At 50.7% G+C, this 16,336-nt stretch overlaps 2 protein-coding genes across 2 annotated transcripts; one reads left to right on the top strand and one right to left on the bottom strand.

The window, feature by feature from the left end:
* Positions 1–2,235: 2,235 nt before the first annotated feature.
* On the bottom strand, positions 2,236–4,019 carry LOC117854734 (nematode resistance protein-like HSPRO1). The gene has a single exon (XM_034736960.2). The coding sequence runs from the start codon at positions 3,904–3,906 to the stop codon at positions 2,494–2,496; it is 1,413 nt and encodes a 470-aa protein (XP_034592851.1). The 5' UTR covers positions 3,907–4,019; the 3' UTR covers positions 2,236–2,493.
* Positions 4,020–11,050: 7,031 nt separating this feature from the next.
* Positions 11,051–15,049, top strand: LOC117855060 (cell division control protein 6 homolog). Its single transcript, XM_034737336.2, has 16 exons — positions 11,051–11,407; positions 11,512–11,611; positions 11,704–11,927; positions 12,020–12,094; positions 12,185–12,291; positions 12,378–12,484; positions 12,578–12,637; positions 12,730–12,803; positions 12,916–12,966; positions 13,086–13,135; positions 13,383–13,440; positions 13,837–13,926; positions 14,052–14,117; positions 14,204–14,299; positions 14,388–14,477; positions 14,568–15,049. Exons 1-16 carry the CDS (start codon positions 11,231–11,233, stop codon positions 14,610–14,612), a joined length of 1,470 nt encoding a protein of 489 aa, XP_034593227.1. The 5' UTR covers positions 11,051–11,230; the 3' UTR covers positions 14,613–15,049.
* Positions 15,050–16,336: the final 1,287 nt, after the last annotated feature.

The raw sequence follows: 16,336 nt of genomic DNA on the forward strand, positions 1-16,336 counted from the left end.
TCCGGCTCCGGCGGCGTCCCCGTTGCCGAAGCCACCGCGGCCCGCCGCTAATCCTCTCCCGGCGTTCTCCTCCCGGCATCTTCTTCATCAAGTCCGGCCAAGGTTCCCCCGCCGCCACCGGCGGCGTACCGCCGCCCTCCATCACCGCCGACGCGAACTGGTTGGGGAGCTCGACGCCCCCGCCTCCTCCACTGCGCAACCGGGGGGTCCATCGCCGCCCCAGCGGGCGGCGCCCCGCCTCGCCGTCGTCTCTCCCGCCACCACCGCCCGCTACCTGCCGCCCGGAGCTCCCTCCGACCCCCGAAACCCCCAACCCTAAAAGCTCGCCGGAGGTAAAGAAGAAGGGGAAGAGGATGGAAAGAAAAAAAAAATCGAGTGTGAGGAGGGGATGAAACACTCGAGTGTGATTTAGCTTTCCATACAGGGTTTGGCTGCAGCGATTTCCCTTTTCTTCTCCGGCCAGTAAATATTCATGCCTTCTCTGGTGTGCACGCAACCAAATCCAATCCTCTTTGCAGCCATCTGCATTTTGGACAGCCTGAGCTCCTGTGGAAGCTACTGCAAAGCAATCAGTGGCAGAGCTTGAGCCAATTGTAAGAGGGGGCCGGCTTCAGTGTGCATAGGGATTAGGGAGCGAGGGGTGGCCATTTGATAGGACTGGTCTCAAGAAAAAAGCTGAAATCTTGCCAGATTTGCTGAGGATTGCTCCTGCAAACGTGCTAATTTAGCACATGTCGTGATACTAATTAGAAGTATTAAATATAGGCTAATTACAAAACTAATTGTACAGATGGAGTCTAATTCGCAAGATGAATCTATTAAGTTTAATTAGTCCATGATTTGACAATGTGGTGCTACAGTAACCATTTGCTAATGATGGATTAATTAGTTTTAATATATTCGTCTTGCGAATTAGCTTAGGGGTTTTGCAATTAATTTTATCTCAGATTTAGTCCTCAAATTAGGATCCGAACATCCGATGTAATACGGTTTTTAGCACCTAATATCCACACACCACTTGAAAAATTTCAAACTGAGGAAACTGAAGGAGTCCACGGCCTACTTTGGTCATTACAATGCTCTGTCCCTGCAAGCAATGGTAGTGGGTTGTATGTAACGAGGTACATGGAGTCTGGAGCATTTTAATTTAGAAAAAAGATGCGGCGCATATAGGAATTGTTTACGCCTGGTCGTACATGTGCTAATCTAGTGTAGTGGTTCATTCTACGCCGGCAGCTATGCTGTGTCGAATTACTGAAAAAAATAGTAAATTAGATCATATGGGCCCTTCTGCGAAAAAAGAAAGAATTGATCATATAGGCCAGTTCTGGAGGCCCAGCATCCAGATTTTGGCAGGCCACTTAGATAGACAGGCCAATCGTCGTAGAAGGCCCATGCAGCTATCCCATCTTTATTTTTTCCGTCCTAAATAATCTTCTTTTCTTTCCCTTTCTTTTACGACATTCCTCAGCTCAGCTCACACTTTGCATTTCTCTAGTGCTCAGTGTGTTTTGTATTTTGGTTACGTTACGTGTGTGGGGAGGACAAGCATGGCCAGCAGGCATGGCTCGTGCAACCCCATCGACAACTGTCCAGTTGTGCAATGTGCAGAACTGCAGATACAATGGACCTGGGGTAATCGCCCACTGATTACGTTCGTCTATCGTGCACTCCTGGTGGAAGACAGATTGCCCGCCATGTGAGCAAGGGCGGCATCTGTGCATTGCCGCGGTCTCGAGGAAAAGCATGTTGGTCACTGGTCAGTGCGCAGCAGATGTTTCTAGACAAATGTCCAAGTCCATGGCTCCATGCTATCCAGTTTCTCAACCATCTTCTACTATAATTTGAGCATTCCTTATCCATTACATTTGCATAGCTGGCCGTTGAATGTGAATGCAATGAAAGTAGATATGGTATCTTCAGTTTTGGTCTGTCGGTTAGGTTTAACCCCGAATTCAGCCACCTTACCAGGTTCCTATAGAACATAAAAGTGCAGCAGCAGATCAGGTCATCAGGTGACTCGGGCCGAAGTCCAACCGAACTCGGTACCAAACAAGGCTCAATTCGACACTTGCAGTCAGGGCAACAAATAGGTTTTCGATATGTTCCTACGATTTGATTTCTGCAGCGTTCTTCAGTGTAAGCATGTGTCCTGATTCCTGAAACAATTGTCCAATCTTCATAGTCGATCAACAACACTCAGTCAATCCAAAACATGAAACTATCTAAAACGTATTTACAAAGTGCGATATATACACGATTTCAATTGAAATGCTTGCCTAGAGTTACAAATGGCATCTAACTGAATCAATCTCTCTCGGTACAAGACAACACAACGCAGGGCACAAAGATAAGAGAATCTGGTGCTACACGTAGTACACAATCCCTATATATGAAATGAACCACACTCTATCACACCACCGAAATTAGGAAGCATTCGGGCCTGCAAAACTGCGATCCGGTCACTCTGTCCAGCCGCGCCATCTCGTCGTTTCAGCTTTGCTGAGACTGAGCAGAGACCCCCGCCATCTGCTGAGCCCAGTAGTCCGCCAAGAACGTCTTGGCCGCGTCCAGGCTGGGGTAGTATGGCGGCTCGAGGAACATCTGCGCGAGCGGGTCCATCCCCTCCGCCGGCACGAACAGCGCCCGGTTGCCCGACGCCTCCGCCGTGCCCATCACCGCCGCCACCAGCTGCCGGTACGCGAAGAAGAACCTCCTCACGGCTGCCTCCACGGCCTGGAATGCCTGGAGCAGCTCCACCTTGCCTGCCTCCTCGCCCTCGCCGCGCCTCCGGCTGTGGTAGAGCCTCATGGCCGCCTCCTGCACCCGCGGGCCGCCGTTGGGGTCCACCTCGACGCCGAGCACCCAGGGCACACGCTTCTTGAGGTCTCTGGTGGTGTTCGCGACGTGCAGTAGCGCCCTGGACCTGAAGCAGAACGACGCTTCGGACCCCGGAGCCGCCCGAACCGCGAGCTGGCTCTTGAGCCGCAGGAAGTCGTCGGGGTCCATCAGCAGGTGGAGGTCCTCGACGTCGGCGAGCAGCTTCCACACGCGCTCCAGGATCCAGCAGTCGCTCGCCGCCGCCTCCCAGTCCTTGGCTTCGATCCGTTCGTTCAGGCGGGCGAGGAGCTGGGACGCCGCGCACAGCCAGGACTCGAGTATCTGGTACATGGTGACGAGCGTCTCGTTCTCCCGGTTGCGATAGCCGGACCTGGGCTCCGGCGCAGTCTTGGGCTTGAGCGCGTGCAGGTCGTGCGGGCGCACGACGCGGTCGTACTCGAGCACCGGCTTGCCGGCGAGGTTGGGCTCGCCGAGGCCGAGCGTGAAGGCGCAGCCCTGCATCTGGCCCTCAACGGCGTACATGATCCGGGCGGCGAGCGCCTCGGACTTGTCCCATGCCGCGAGGCGCGGGAGCAGGCTGGCCTCGCTGGCCTGGCACACCACGGCGGCGGCGCTCCCGGGCAGCTGCCAGACCTCCGACCCGCTGCGCTCCCGCGGGAGCACGCCCCCGGAGGCGGTCAGCTCGGCGAGCGGCGCGCTCCGGTCGCCCTCGCAGAGCGCGGCCACCAGCTCGACCTCCCGCGCCGCGAGGGACTCGAGCCGGCGCGCGAGCTCGCGGCGGCTGGCGTAGCCGCGCGGGTCGGAGAGCGCGAGGGACGCGAAGCGGAAGGTGATCTCGAGCGCCTGCAGCGCCGGCTTGACGAGGCCCTCGCCCGCCCAATCCGGGAAGCACCTGGGCTTCCACAGCGCCGACAGCTCCGGCAGGCGCAGGTACTGCTCGTACGCCTCCGCCGCGGACGCGTCCTGCACCCTCAGGACAGCCGACGACGACGACGACGGTGACTGCGCGCACGGCTTGTCGTCCCGCCGCACCGGCGAGACCGGGGACAGCTTGGGCGTCGCCATTCCGGCTCCAGTTGAACTCTCCAACGTTTGCTTTTCAAATTCCTTTTCTTCTATCTACAGGACTGAAGCTCTGATCGGCTTTTGCTTATGGTTTCGAGTTTGAACTCGAGAATGAGAAGGCGAGGCGTGTTTTATAGCGCGTGCGTGCTCGATCGGGTGAGTTCGACGGGGAAGCCGAGTCCGAGGAGGAGCGTGCCAGAGTGGCCTGGCGTGTGGACCCGCGCCTCGGCGTGGGTTTGAAAACGGAGGGGTCCGGGAAACCGCGGGTGGGCGCGCGTGCCAGCGTGGGCTGGGGTGGGGCACGCTGGAAGGCAATAAATTAGGGCGGAAAGGGTTTCCGAGCTTACTCCTCCTCCAATGCTCCAATAGTTATCCAATAGTTATAGGGGGTGTACACCCCTATAAATTTTAGTACCTGTCACATCAGATGTTTGATACTAATTAGGAGTATTAAATATAGTCTAATTACAAAACTAATTACACAGATGGAGTCTAATTCGCGAGACGAATTTATTAAGCCTAATTAGTCCATGATTTGATAATGTGGTGCTACAGTAACCATTTGCTAATGATGGATTAATTAGGCTTAATAGATTCATCTCGCGAATTAGTACAGGGGTTCTGCAGTTAGTTTTATAATTAGCTCATGTTTAGTCCTCCTAATTAGCGTCCGAACATCCGATGTGACCCCTCCTAAAGTTTAGTACCCCGCATCCAAACACCCCTATAAGCAAGAGATCAACTTTTCAATGATCTACCTTTAGCACATAGCTTATAATATGAATAACCTCACACGTCATCCCCACGTAATCTTGATAATATATGTACGAGACTATCTCTTGATCAAGAGATAGCTTTTCCCTTCCTCCTATTAAAATATGAGAAAATATTCTATAAGCTAACCAGAAAGTCAGAAATCATTCCCACACGAGATGATGAGTTCTGCCGCCCGGGTCACGATGTTTTCTCGTGTTCGGCCCGCGCACGCCGCCGCTGTATTCTATGGAAGGAACAACGCGGCCGTCTCCATCCGGCGTCATCCATTTCCATCCTAGGCCGGCAGGCACAAGGTTCCCCGAACACTCCAGCATTATCCTTTTCTTATTAAGCATTTTTTATTCGTATGTGCGAATGATATCGAGTATAAAACTCCTTACTCATCTTCGCTTGCAGGCAATTTCGACGCGAGAAAGGTGGAGTTTCTTCTCATTTACGTGCTGGCGTCTATGTAACTTTGGTCGGCAATGCCGTGAGGGCGTTAATTTGATTTTGCGGGTGGGACTGGAACTAGCTGGACTGTGACTGTAACTCGCATAAAGAGGCCGGCATTTTCTTGCCGGATTTTTGCTGGTTGACTTTGCGTTTCGTTCTTGCTTCTTTACCACCACTAGACGTTCTGGTCAAGGCTTTTAAAAGTGTTTGAAAATTGCTTAATTAGTTTTCTTCTTGTCGTACTCACAGTTTGTGGAGGACGTGGTGATCTGAACAATAGGGTAAGGGGGTATTTGGATACTAGGTGCTAAACTTTAGCAGTGTCACATCGTATGTTCGGATGCTAATTAGGAGGACTAAATATGAGCTAATTATAAAACTAATTGTAGAACCCTGTGCTAATTCGTGAGACGAATCTATTAAACTTAATTAATCCATCATTAGCAAATGGTTATTGTAGCACCACATTGTCAAATCATGGACTAATTAGACTTAATAGATTCGTCTCGCGAATTACACTCCATCTGTGCAATTAGTTTTTTAATTAGTCCATATTTAATACTTCTAATTAGCATCCAAACATCTGATGTGCCAGATGCTAAACTTTAGCACAGGGTATCCAAACGGGACCTAGGGCCTGTTCGCTTCAGCTTATAAGCCGACTGAAAAGCTGAAACGGCTGATTTGTTGTGAGAGGAAAACACTGTTTGGTGGCTGATAAGCCAGCTGAATAAGCTGAAGCGAACAGGCCCCTAATTCCGTATCAGCACGTAGTGGCTTAGACCTTAGTGCAGGTCAGCCGAAAATTCAGAGGGACGTGGCAATGCTGCTGATACGGCATGCACCAACCCATTCGGGCATTTGGCCATCTCCGGCTGCTGGACCGAATTCACTGTTCCAATCGGCTCTGCTCGCCACTTGACTCGGAACGTTCCCGCTTGTCTCCGAGTCACCGGTCACCGCGTAGGGCAATCGTAGGGCGTGGAACTGCTCGAAATCTTGGACCAGCCAAAAGGCTCCAAAGCCTCCAACACTGCGTTCCGCGTATCCATTGGCCACTGCACGTCTGCACCCGCGCGAGAGACCGTCTGCGCAGCGCTGCCGAACTTTGACGGCGGCGGCCGCGGCAGGTGAGTCTGCTCCCAACCTCGTTCCGGTCCGCGGAAGCAAACGGGAAGGCTGTCGACGTTTAGGAGGGAAGGTGGTGTAACTGCGCAGCGCAGCCATTAGTCTCGGTGCTTATCCCTTAACCTGTCAACCCTGCACGTAATTCCCTCGCCTCTTCGCTCTGACCTAGTATAACCCCTTGGACCAGCGAGACCTGTGCTGCGTACCTGCCTCAGCCACAACTTGGTTGATCGCGATAACTATGAGAGGTGTACAAGTTGGGTTTTTTAAGCTGACCAGCGACTGCAACTGGCGTTCATATCCTTTTCCTTTAATAGATGGTACAAGAACAAAGTGATAAAATAAGGGTAATCGGTTCCCACCGCGGGATACCCCTGCTAAACTTATACCTATCACATCGGATGTTTGATACTAATTAGAAGTATTAAATATAGTCTAATTATAAAACTAATTGCACAGATGGAGTCTAATTCACGAGACGAATCTATTAAGTCTAATTAGTCCATGATTTGATAATGTGGTGCTATAGTAACCATTTGCTAATGATGGACTAATTAGCTTTGATAGATTCATCTCGCGAATTAGACTCTATCTGTGCAATTAGTTTTATAATTAGCTCATGTTTAGTTCTTCTAATTAGCATACGAATATTCGATATGATCCTGCTAAAGTTTAACACCTCGTGTCCAAACACCCCCTAAGTGTATATCCACGATGAGATGGCACAGTACAGGCAGGAAACAGTTTAGCTGAAAATGACGTCGTTAAGGCGGCAAGCGAGGTGATGCAAGCGGGTGCAGGTCGGCAGATAACCTGCTTAATTAAGTTACCCGCCAGAACACCGCGGGATATAATACGACGTCCACCGCCGACGACGGACCGACCGATCGAAGTCATCGAACAGTAGTTGATCGGCGCGGCCGCGGAGAGCTCAGCCTCAGCGATGACTTCGAACGCGATCGCCTCTCAACCGCTCGCCCGGATGACGGATCCGATCCCTGCCTCAGATTACCGAAGCGAGGAAGCCAGAATTCAGAAGGATGCTTTGCTTCTGGCTCTCTCCCGGAACATATTCATATCAGAACACAAGGCATGTAAGTCACGGGATCGTAGGCCACCACTAGTGTTAGTGCGATGGAGCTATGGACGCGTACGCGACACATGCACGGTTGTCCTGAGAGCCTCGGACTCTAGCCTCTGATCTCCCTCTTGCGGTTCCCTATCAACTAACCCATCATGCATGCGAGCTGGCCAGTGTCTTAGGCAAAACAAACTGGTGCTTGGCACCATCATCAGGCCCCAGTAGAGGTACATCGCTCCCGCCAAATCAGCACGATCAAGCACGTGCATTATCGCAGCCTAACATTACCCGCCCGGTACGAGAATCCCGGCACTTGGTGTCGCTTCCGCCAATCACGTCGCGAGCATTCCGGCGACGGCCATGATCCTCCGTGCGTCAGTGGGCACGCGCCGATCCGTGAGTGCGTGGCGTGACATCCCCGGCCGGTGGACGCGGACGCGCGTGCGAGTCCATATCGACGGATGCGAAACCAAGATTATGGCGGCCACATCTCTTCTCATCTCATCCAAAGTTTCGGATAAGAGCCAGCACGCTAGAGCTAGGTAAGCAGCTGACCGTCCGGGCTCCCTCCCTTCCTCATTCCGCGCCCCGATCGCGTGCGGAGAACGGTAAGAGCCGTCGACCGTATCCGAACAACCCCTCGCCGCCGGGATTTGTTTCTAGACGAACGGGGTAGAGGCTTCCACGCAAACGCCGGACGTCGCCGTCGCTGCAAAAGCGGATGGGCAGCGGGTCGGACCGGTTCAACCTCCGGCGGAACGGAACTCGCGCCAGGTCTCGATCGAGAGCGACGTGTTCTGGGCGGGAAGGGGAGGCATCCCATGACGCCCCCACGAGCTAGTCCGCCACAGTGGCGGACTGGGCGGGCGGGGACGGCGGCAACGCTGTGCTCGGGCAGTCGGGCGCAGCAGCAAGTTTATCCAGTCGGTGCGTGATGTGAGTTAGGCGGCACGGCACGGCGTGGCGCCGTGGCCGGCCGGGCCGACGACGGCAGCTGGGCTTAGGTGGACGTGCGCTGCCTGACCCTCTCCGTTCCCTTCCCCACCGGACGCGCCTTCACGTGCGCCGGGGACTGGGGTGGGGATCGGCGGATCGCGAGATTGGATCACCACCGCCAGGAAGGAGTCAGGAGAAGGAGATGAAACCAAGGCGCCAAGTCGTCCGTCGTCTCTGGCAAGTGGACCGTGGTTGCTGTGCTGCAGAGGGCCCGATGGCCCGTCGGCCACATGGGCGCCACGCGGGCCGGCTCGCCAGGGACCGTACGCGGCCCAGCCTGTGAGAACCAGGTGAAGTGACAACAGACTGACAGCGACTCGCGTGGGTAAATCCGGCTCTGACTCAACAGCGGCAACGTGCTTTGCTGGACCAGAACCGCGCGAAAACATGCCAGCACTGTTCGCTTCATCTTATCAGCCAGTTTATCGGCCACCGAACAGTGTTTTTTTCTCACAATAAACCAGCCGTTTCAGCTTTTCAACCGGCTTATAAGTCCAGCCGAACAGGCCCGACGTCTCGGCACTCGACATATAGAAGTTCGTGAAGTACAATCATCATATGATAATTTATATGATTATATCAATTTGATCTAACATTGAATTGGTGTATATGATCACATACACACCACGTAGATATTTTTAATACCATGAGGTAATGTAAACGGTTTATTTTCTTAGCAGCTAAAAAGACAAGCCGACGATGGCTTCCACCTACCAAGTTTCAATAGCGGTGATCCGTTCTCCCTTCATCGGCGCAGGGCCAGGGTAAGCCGGCTATGGTTCATATGTGGCATCGGCGTGGGGGTGAATCGAGCTGGGTCGTAGTTCCCGTCAGCACAGACCTTGACGCATACACATAACACAATATGACATAACATTCTCAAATAACATATAATAGCTATATACTTACTACTCTAGACTTGCAATTTTTCTCCAACATTTACTTGTGGCCCAATATTCTCCCGTTAGGGCCCAATTATCCCACTGAAACATGTTTCTCATTGCCTATACGATAGTCTAAACGTGCGTATGTAAACACATCTAATTCTTGTTTAGGGGGTGTTTGAAAGGGGGGCTAAACTTTAGCCCCCCATTTTAGTCAGATTTTAGCCTCTCCATACCAAACAGGAGGGCTAAAATGGAGGGGCTAAACTTTAGCCACCCATAATCCATTAGCCCCTCCAAGAGGTGCTAAAATGGACTAAAGGGGCTAAAAGTGATCCCCTTATCCAAAATTCCTCCCCTTGCCCCTCTCTCTCTCCTCCCTCTCACTCCTACCCACCAGATCCCGCCGCACGGCACCCCACCGCCTCCGCCTCCGGCCGGCCCTGCCGCCTCCTCCCCTCACTCTCTCTCTCCCCACGAGGGGCACCACGGCGCCTCGCCTCCGCCGGCCCCGCCGCACGGCACCCCACCGCCTCCGCCTCCGGCCGGCCCTGCCGCCTCCTCCCCTCACTCTCTCTCTCCCCACGAGGGGCACCACGGCGCCTCGCCTCCGCCGGCCCTGCCGCCGTGCCCCCCGCCCTGCCTCGTCTCGCCTCCGCCCGACCCCGCCATCGCCGTTGTGGCCGGATCCGAGCCCGACCGGCCCCGCCACCGCCTCCGCGCCGACACCAGGGACGCCGCCTGGCACCTCACCGTCTCGGTGCCTTGCCTCCTTCGCCCGCCGCCACCGCCTCCGACTCGCCTCGCCGAAGACCAGCCGCCGCCGCCTCGCCTCGTCGGCTCCGTCGCCGCCGCCTCCACCTCCGCGGCCTCTGCCTCCGGCCGGATCCCGCGGGACCGTCGACGCTGGGCGCGTCGATGGGTGGGTCGAGTCCGTGCCCGCCTACGCCCAACCTCGCCTCGCCTCCGCCAGCTGCGCCGCCTTCGATGCCCTCCGGCCGACCCCGTCTGCTGCGCCGATCCCACTGGCTCCGACTGGCCACGCCGCCGCCGCCGCCCGGCCCCTCCGCAACCCCCTCCTCTCTACCGGATCCGACGGGGGCCGTCCATCGCGCCGCCGGATCCGAGCCTTGCTGGCCCCGCTACCACCGCCGTCGTCGGATGCCCGTGCGCCGCTTCGTCGGCAGGGTCGGCGGCGTCAGGGGGCGAGAAGCTCTGCTTCTTGTCGGAGGAGGAGGCGTTGCCGTCGGAGGCGGGCCGGAGGAGCCAGCTCCTGGCCTTGGCGGTGGCCGTGCGTGAAGCCGAGGGAGCAGAGCGTGCCGGTGGTCGGGTTTGGCAGAGGGAGCAAAGCAGAGGGAAGAAGTTGAGGATAAAGGAGAGGGGGTAAAAGAGTCTTTTGATAACCAAAGTGCTAAACTTTAGCCTCCCTCCCAAACACCCCAGCTGCTAAATTTTAGCCCATTCATTTGAGGGGACTAAATTTTAGTCCATGACGACATTTGAGCATCCTCTCCCGAACAGGACCTTAATTTCACTGTTTACACTTTTTGACCAAGTTAATCATCTACACATATTTAGTATTTAATTCAGCAATTAGACCTAAACTACACGCATATTCTGCGTTTACCATGTACATGCGTATAAATGACATTTTACACGCAAACACTTCGACGCCCATCGGCAGTCGCTCAGTTGCTCTCATGTCTCATGCAACCGCTCATACCACAGCTCCCTGGCAGTCCACACACCCGCGCGCTGCCGCGCATACAATTTTCAAAGAGCCACCTACCCCGGTCCCAGAGGGCAGAGGCCAGAGCCCACGTTCGTGATCTCGCGTTCCCGCGCGAAGCCGAAAACCCTTTCGCGCTCTGCGCGCGGTCGCGCCTCTCCACGCCCCGCCCTTTTCTTCCCCACCCGTCTCCGTCTCCCCTTCCCCGCCATCCACATCCACGAGCCCTCCCCAATTCGTCAATTCCCCCACATCTTCCAAGTAACCGCCAATCTCCCGTCCCTCCAAGCAGCAATGCCGACTCTCCGCAGCGCCACGGCGAGCGCGTCCCCCGCCGCCACCCCCTCCCCTGCCGCTGCGAGCACGCCTCGCAGCGTCAAGCGTCGGCTGACGCCAGGCCGCGCCGGCGAGTCGCCGAAAGCGTCGCGGCACACTTCCCCTCACCGATCCCCGCACGCCGGCGCCGGAACGGTAAGATCCACTGCTCTACTTGGTCTCCGATGCGGATCTGCGCGGCCGTTGCTTCCTTCCATCCGTTCCCCTTTGCAATGCACACCAACTGCTCGATCTTGCAGGCCTGCACGCCGAAGCTGCTGTCGGCGTCGCCCAAGTCCTCGAGGAAGCGGCTCTACGGGGACCTTGTCGCGGCTGAGAAGCCCAAGTGGAATCCCCGAGGCAAGCCTCTCGATTTCCATTTTAGCCAGCCAATGTTTTCACTTAGTTGCTTTTGTGTTGGGGCCTGACAACGAATTGGTCGTGCCACGCAGATCCCGCGCAGATGAGGGCTGTCAAGGAGGCGCTGCACGTGGCGACGGTGCCGTCGTGTGAATTAGTTTGCCGGGACAATGAGCAGAGGCGCGTGTTTGAGTTCTGTAAGGCTTGCATCGAGCAGGAGAAGGCTGGGAGCCTGTATATCTGCGGGTGCCCCGGCACAGGGAAGACACTATCTGTTAACAAGGTCAAGGAAAGCTTGGGGCGTTGGGCAGATGAGGTAGGCTTTGACAACATCTCATGTTCCACTGCAGTTTCCAGTTTTTGAGTGCTCTTGTATTGATTTGCTGTGTTAATTTTGTGTGAATGCAGATGGGAATGGAGACACCCGATTCGCTAGCAATCAATTGTACAAACCTAGCAAACACATCCGAGATTTTTAGCAAGGTATTAACTGCTATCCAGTTATAGACTCGATCTATTTGTGCCTGTCCAATTCAACCAAAAATTTTAGTTTCTAAGTGACTTTTGATGCAGATACTGGGACAATTTCAGAACCGTAAGAAGGGAAGCAGCAAACTGTCACCACTTCAGCAACTTCAGAGCATGTTTTCCAACGAGGAATCAGCTCCAAGAAGAATGATGTAATAACTGCTTGTATCCATTGTGACAATTGGGGTTTTCTTGCTGTCTTGGTCCTGCTATCTGAATTCCATGCTACTAATGCCAGGTTGGTCATCGTGGATGAGATGGACTACTTAATAACTAGAGACAGGGCTGTGCTACATGACCTTTTCATGCTTACGACTTGCCCATATTCAAGATGCATACTAATAGGTGAAGTTTGAAGGATACTTACACCCACTAGTAGCTGTATATGCCTATGGACCAAACAATACGGTTTTGCTGATTGATGGTGATGCTTTTCAGGAATTGCGAATGCCATAGACCTAGCAGATCGGTTTCTTCCAAAGCTTGAATCCTTAAATTGTAAGCATAAGCATTGCTGATAATGTCTAATGCTGCATTTTCTGCTATGAAGTAAACTAACTTTCCTTTGGCTTTGGTACTTTAATTGACAGGCAAACCTTTTGCTGTAACTTTCCGTGCTTATTCCAAGGATCAAATTTCTGACATAATTAAGCATAGACTAAAGGTAAATATCTTATCATGTTGCCAATTCAGATTTCTATGCATCTATCTCTTATTACTATACTTTCAATTGCTTGCTGGTCATTATTTCATATGTTCTAATGCCACTTATACAGGTTCTTGAGTATGATGTTTTTGAACCACTGGCCCTGGAGTTTTGTGCTAGAGTAAGTGCATTCATTTAGCAACAATTGTGCTGTAGTTTCATTGACAGAAATCATAATCTTGTGCTAAGCATTGTTGTCTATGTTCATCTTATAATGATTTGGTGATTGTTATTTATCAGAAAGTTGCAGCAGCCACCGGTGACATGAGAAAAGCTCTAGGTGTTTGCAGGTAAATCACTTCTGTTTTTGTTGAAACAATGATATTCTCCGCGAACTATAGCTCCAGTACTAGAGCTCATAAATGTTGGGCTCTTCATTTTTTTAATGAAACAAAAGAAATTCTAAATCTTGTTGATGCATGTGCTAACCAATTCAGAATTTTTTGTATGTGTTATATCAATGATGACTGTTTAAGATTGCGTGCCTCAGCAATGTGAGCCATTAGAGTATAACATTTTTATTTTTGTGAATTCCAGGAGTGCTGTGGAGGTTCTTGAAACAAGGCTACAAGATTCTGATCAAGAATTAGGAATTGTAAGTTTTGCTTCTCACCAGATATTTCAGTAGTTCATCAGGAAATTGACAAGTGATTTCTAGGCAGGTATTGCATAAAACTAGATTCATAGTTCCTAAGCATAACAATCTATCTAATTTGAGGTGCCAGCTTTTGTCATAAATTGTCATTGGCCAAGTATGTGATCTATATGATTAATTACATAAGTCTGGTCTTGTACTTCAATTGAAACCAATTTGAATTACAGCCATCATTAGGCTTGAATGTTGCTAATTGTCTCTTTATCCTCTACTAAATAACCTGTATACATTTACTTATATGGTACAAAAGATCCTACAATAAATTTTCCGTTGACATGATTTTGTTTAGTGCCTGAGTCATCTTTAGTTTTGGAGGCCTAACATTTTTATTTACAGGTGACATTTGACCATATGGATATAGCCTTGACAAAGGCATTCAAGTCACCAATAGTAGATAGCATACTGTGTCTTCCCCAACACCAACAGGTAAGGTCGCAGTTCTTTAGAAGCGTTTAGAGCTTTGTTCCTCATTTTTCTTCTGCCCTCCTGTTCCGTTAACTGTAGTCTGCCACATTTCTGTGCCTCGTTCTTATCCATGAAATGTTGGGCAGATGGTACTGTGTGCACTGGCAAATACTTTCCAGCATTGCAAGAAAAAGGCTACTACTCTAGGAGAGGTAACACTTCATGCCATCTTGAAAGAATGTACTTGATCACCTCATCTCGTATTATTCTAACCTACCTATACATATCTTTTTTTCAGCTCAACAAATCATACATTGAAATCTGTAGATCAACCCAAGTCCCAGCAGTTGGAATGCTTGAATTTTCTAACATGTGCATGGTTTTGAGCGATCAGGTATGCGGATATGCTCAATCTTTTGATGCATTGGAATGAAATGAAAGGCAACCCAAATGTTTAGTGTTTGATGGATTTTACATTGTAGGGATTCATGAAGCTAGGGCAATCCAAGGAAGATAAGCTTAGGAGAGTAACCCTTCAGATTGACATTTCAGATATTGGTTTTGCATTTAAGGTGCGGACAAAGGTTCTTAATCCTATATATTTAGCAACATAGTAAGTGTTCGATCTTCTGGGTTGTTTACTAGTTCATTCAATGATACAGGGAAATCGTTTCTTTCAAAAATGTCTGAAGCAGCCAAGATGCTAGCTAGACTCATGGTTACCAACAATTACAACCCTCGATGTGCAACACTCAGGTGCCTGACTGATACAAGTATACAACCCCATCATTCTAGCCCAGTCCTTGACGTGCTGAAGGATGCCAGTGATAGTCAAGCAGGCTGCACCGTATGCCTTTGGTCATACACTCAGCAACTGCAGTTTACTGCATTCAGCGAGCTGTCCTCGTTTGAAATTATGAGAAAACTCTTTCTTGGAATTCGGAGAGAAGTGTACATGTGATGAGTTATGATAGTATTATCTGACACAATTCTTTCGAAAGATAGTTGACTGTAGTTTTTATTTCTCCATTTTTTGTTCTTCCAAAACCGATTGATGTAACTAACCATTAGCAAATGAATAACATTTATTGGTACATTTCTTGCTGAAAATTGAATTCAATAATGAGAAGCTGGAATTATGTTATGTATCTTTGCCAAATCAATTGCACTGTTGTCATATTTTACTCAGTGACATTATTGTTGAGGTTGTAAACTGCATAAAGTGCTGTCGGTCGATAAGATAGGAGAAGAAAATTTCGGTGCATGTCAAATATGCTAGATAAAGCACAAAAGCAACTAATCTCAAGAGATAGGCCCGTCTCCGTTGTACATTACAAATTGATTTCAATATCTCGTCCTGTTGAGCATTTGATCAGTCAATCTCATCCGCGATGTTTTTCTGTCTCTGGCTTGTACATTGCTGACCGTCGTAATCGTAGAGTAACAGAGGTGGCTTGACGAAAATGATGGAACTTTGTTTACTCTGCACACGTTTTGAAACGTATTGGGCCTTCCCTATACTCCCCGCTGCTAATTTGTAGTGATTGGGCTCCAAATTATGGGCCGTAGTTAGAACATGGATAAATTTTCTTTAGTTTGGGCTTCTTCGATCGCACTTCCCAAGACCAACTTCGTGGTTTCCAACTTTCTCCACGAAAACTGGGCTATATATTTAACTGAGCTTGCATGGGCCTCTTTAACATCAATACTTCTGCTCAAAAGTCTCAAACTGAAGGAGGAAGAAATCAGCACAGATTCGCCGCTCAATTTCAGTGCGCCAGAGTTGAAAGGTGTGTTCGAGCATGATGTGACATTCAGGTCAACAAGTAAAATCCCACCTGACCGTGTAACGGAATATGCCGTATATCGAAGCAAGCAAACGTACTACCGCACCCTATTCTCGTCGGCAGACAGAACGCAGCCCCGTCTCTTTGCGTGGAGGCAAACTGCTTGCCGTCGAAGGCAGCGTCATCAGTAAATAAAAGATACGATAAGATTAGCGAAGGGCATCGTCTGAACACCCGCGTTGGGAGTATTACGAAGGGTGTTTGATACCTTACTAAACTTTAGCAACTGTATGACAGATGTTTGGATATTAATTAGAAGTATTAAATATAGTCTAATTACAAAACTAATTGCACAAATGGAGTCTAATTCGCAAGACGGATCTACTAAACCTAATTAGTTCATGATTTGATAATGTGATGTTACAGTAACCATTTACTAATGATGAATTAATTAGTCTTAATAGATTCATCCTGCGAATTAGACTCCATCAGTGAAATTAGTTTTATAATTAGCTCATATTTAATCCTCTAACTAGCATACCAACTAGCATACCAACGTCCAACATGACGAGTTTACGCCTCATATCAAAGTATCAAACGCGCAGGTGTGGACGGAGGGGGAACAGATGCAGCGCTGGTCCATG

The sequence above is a fragment of the Setaria viridis genome, chromosome 5 (assembly GCF_005286985.2).
Source record: "Setaria viridis chromosome 5, Setaria_viridis_v4.0, whole genome shotgun sequence".
Lineage (NCBI taxonomy): Eukaryota > Viridiplantae > Streptophyta > Magnoliopsida > Poales > Poaceae > Setaria > Setaria viridis.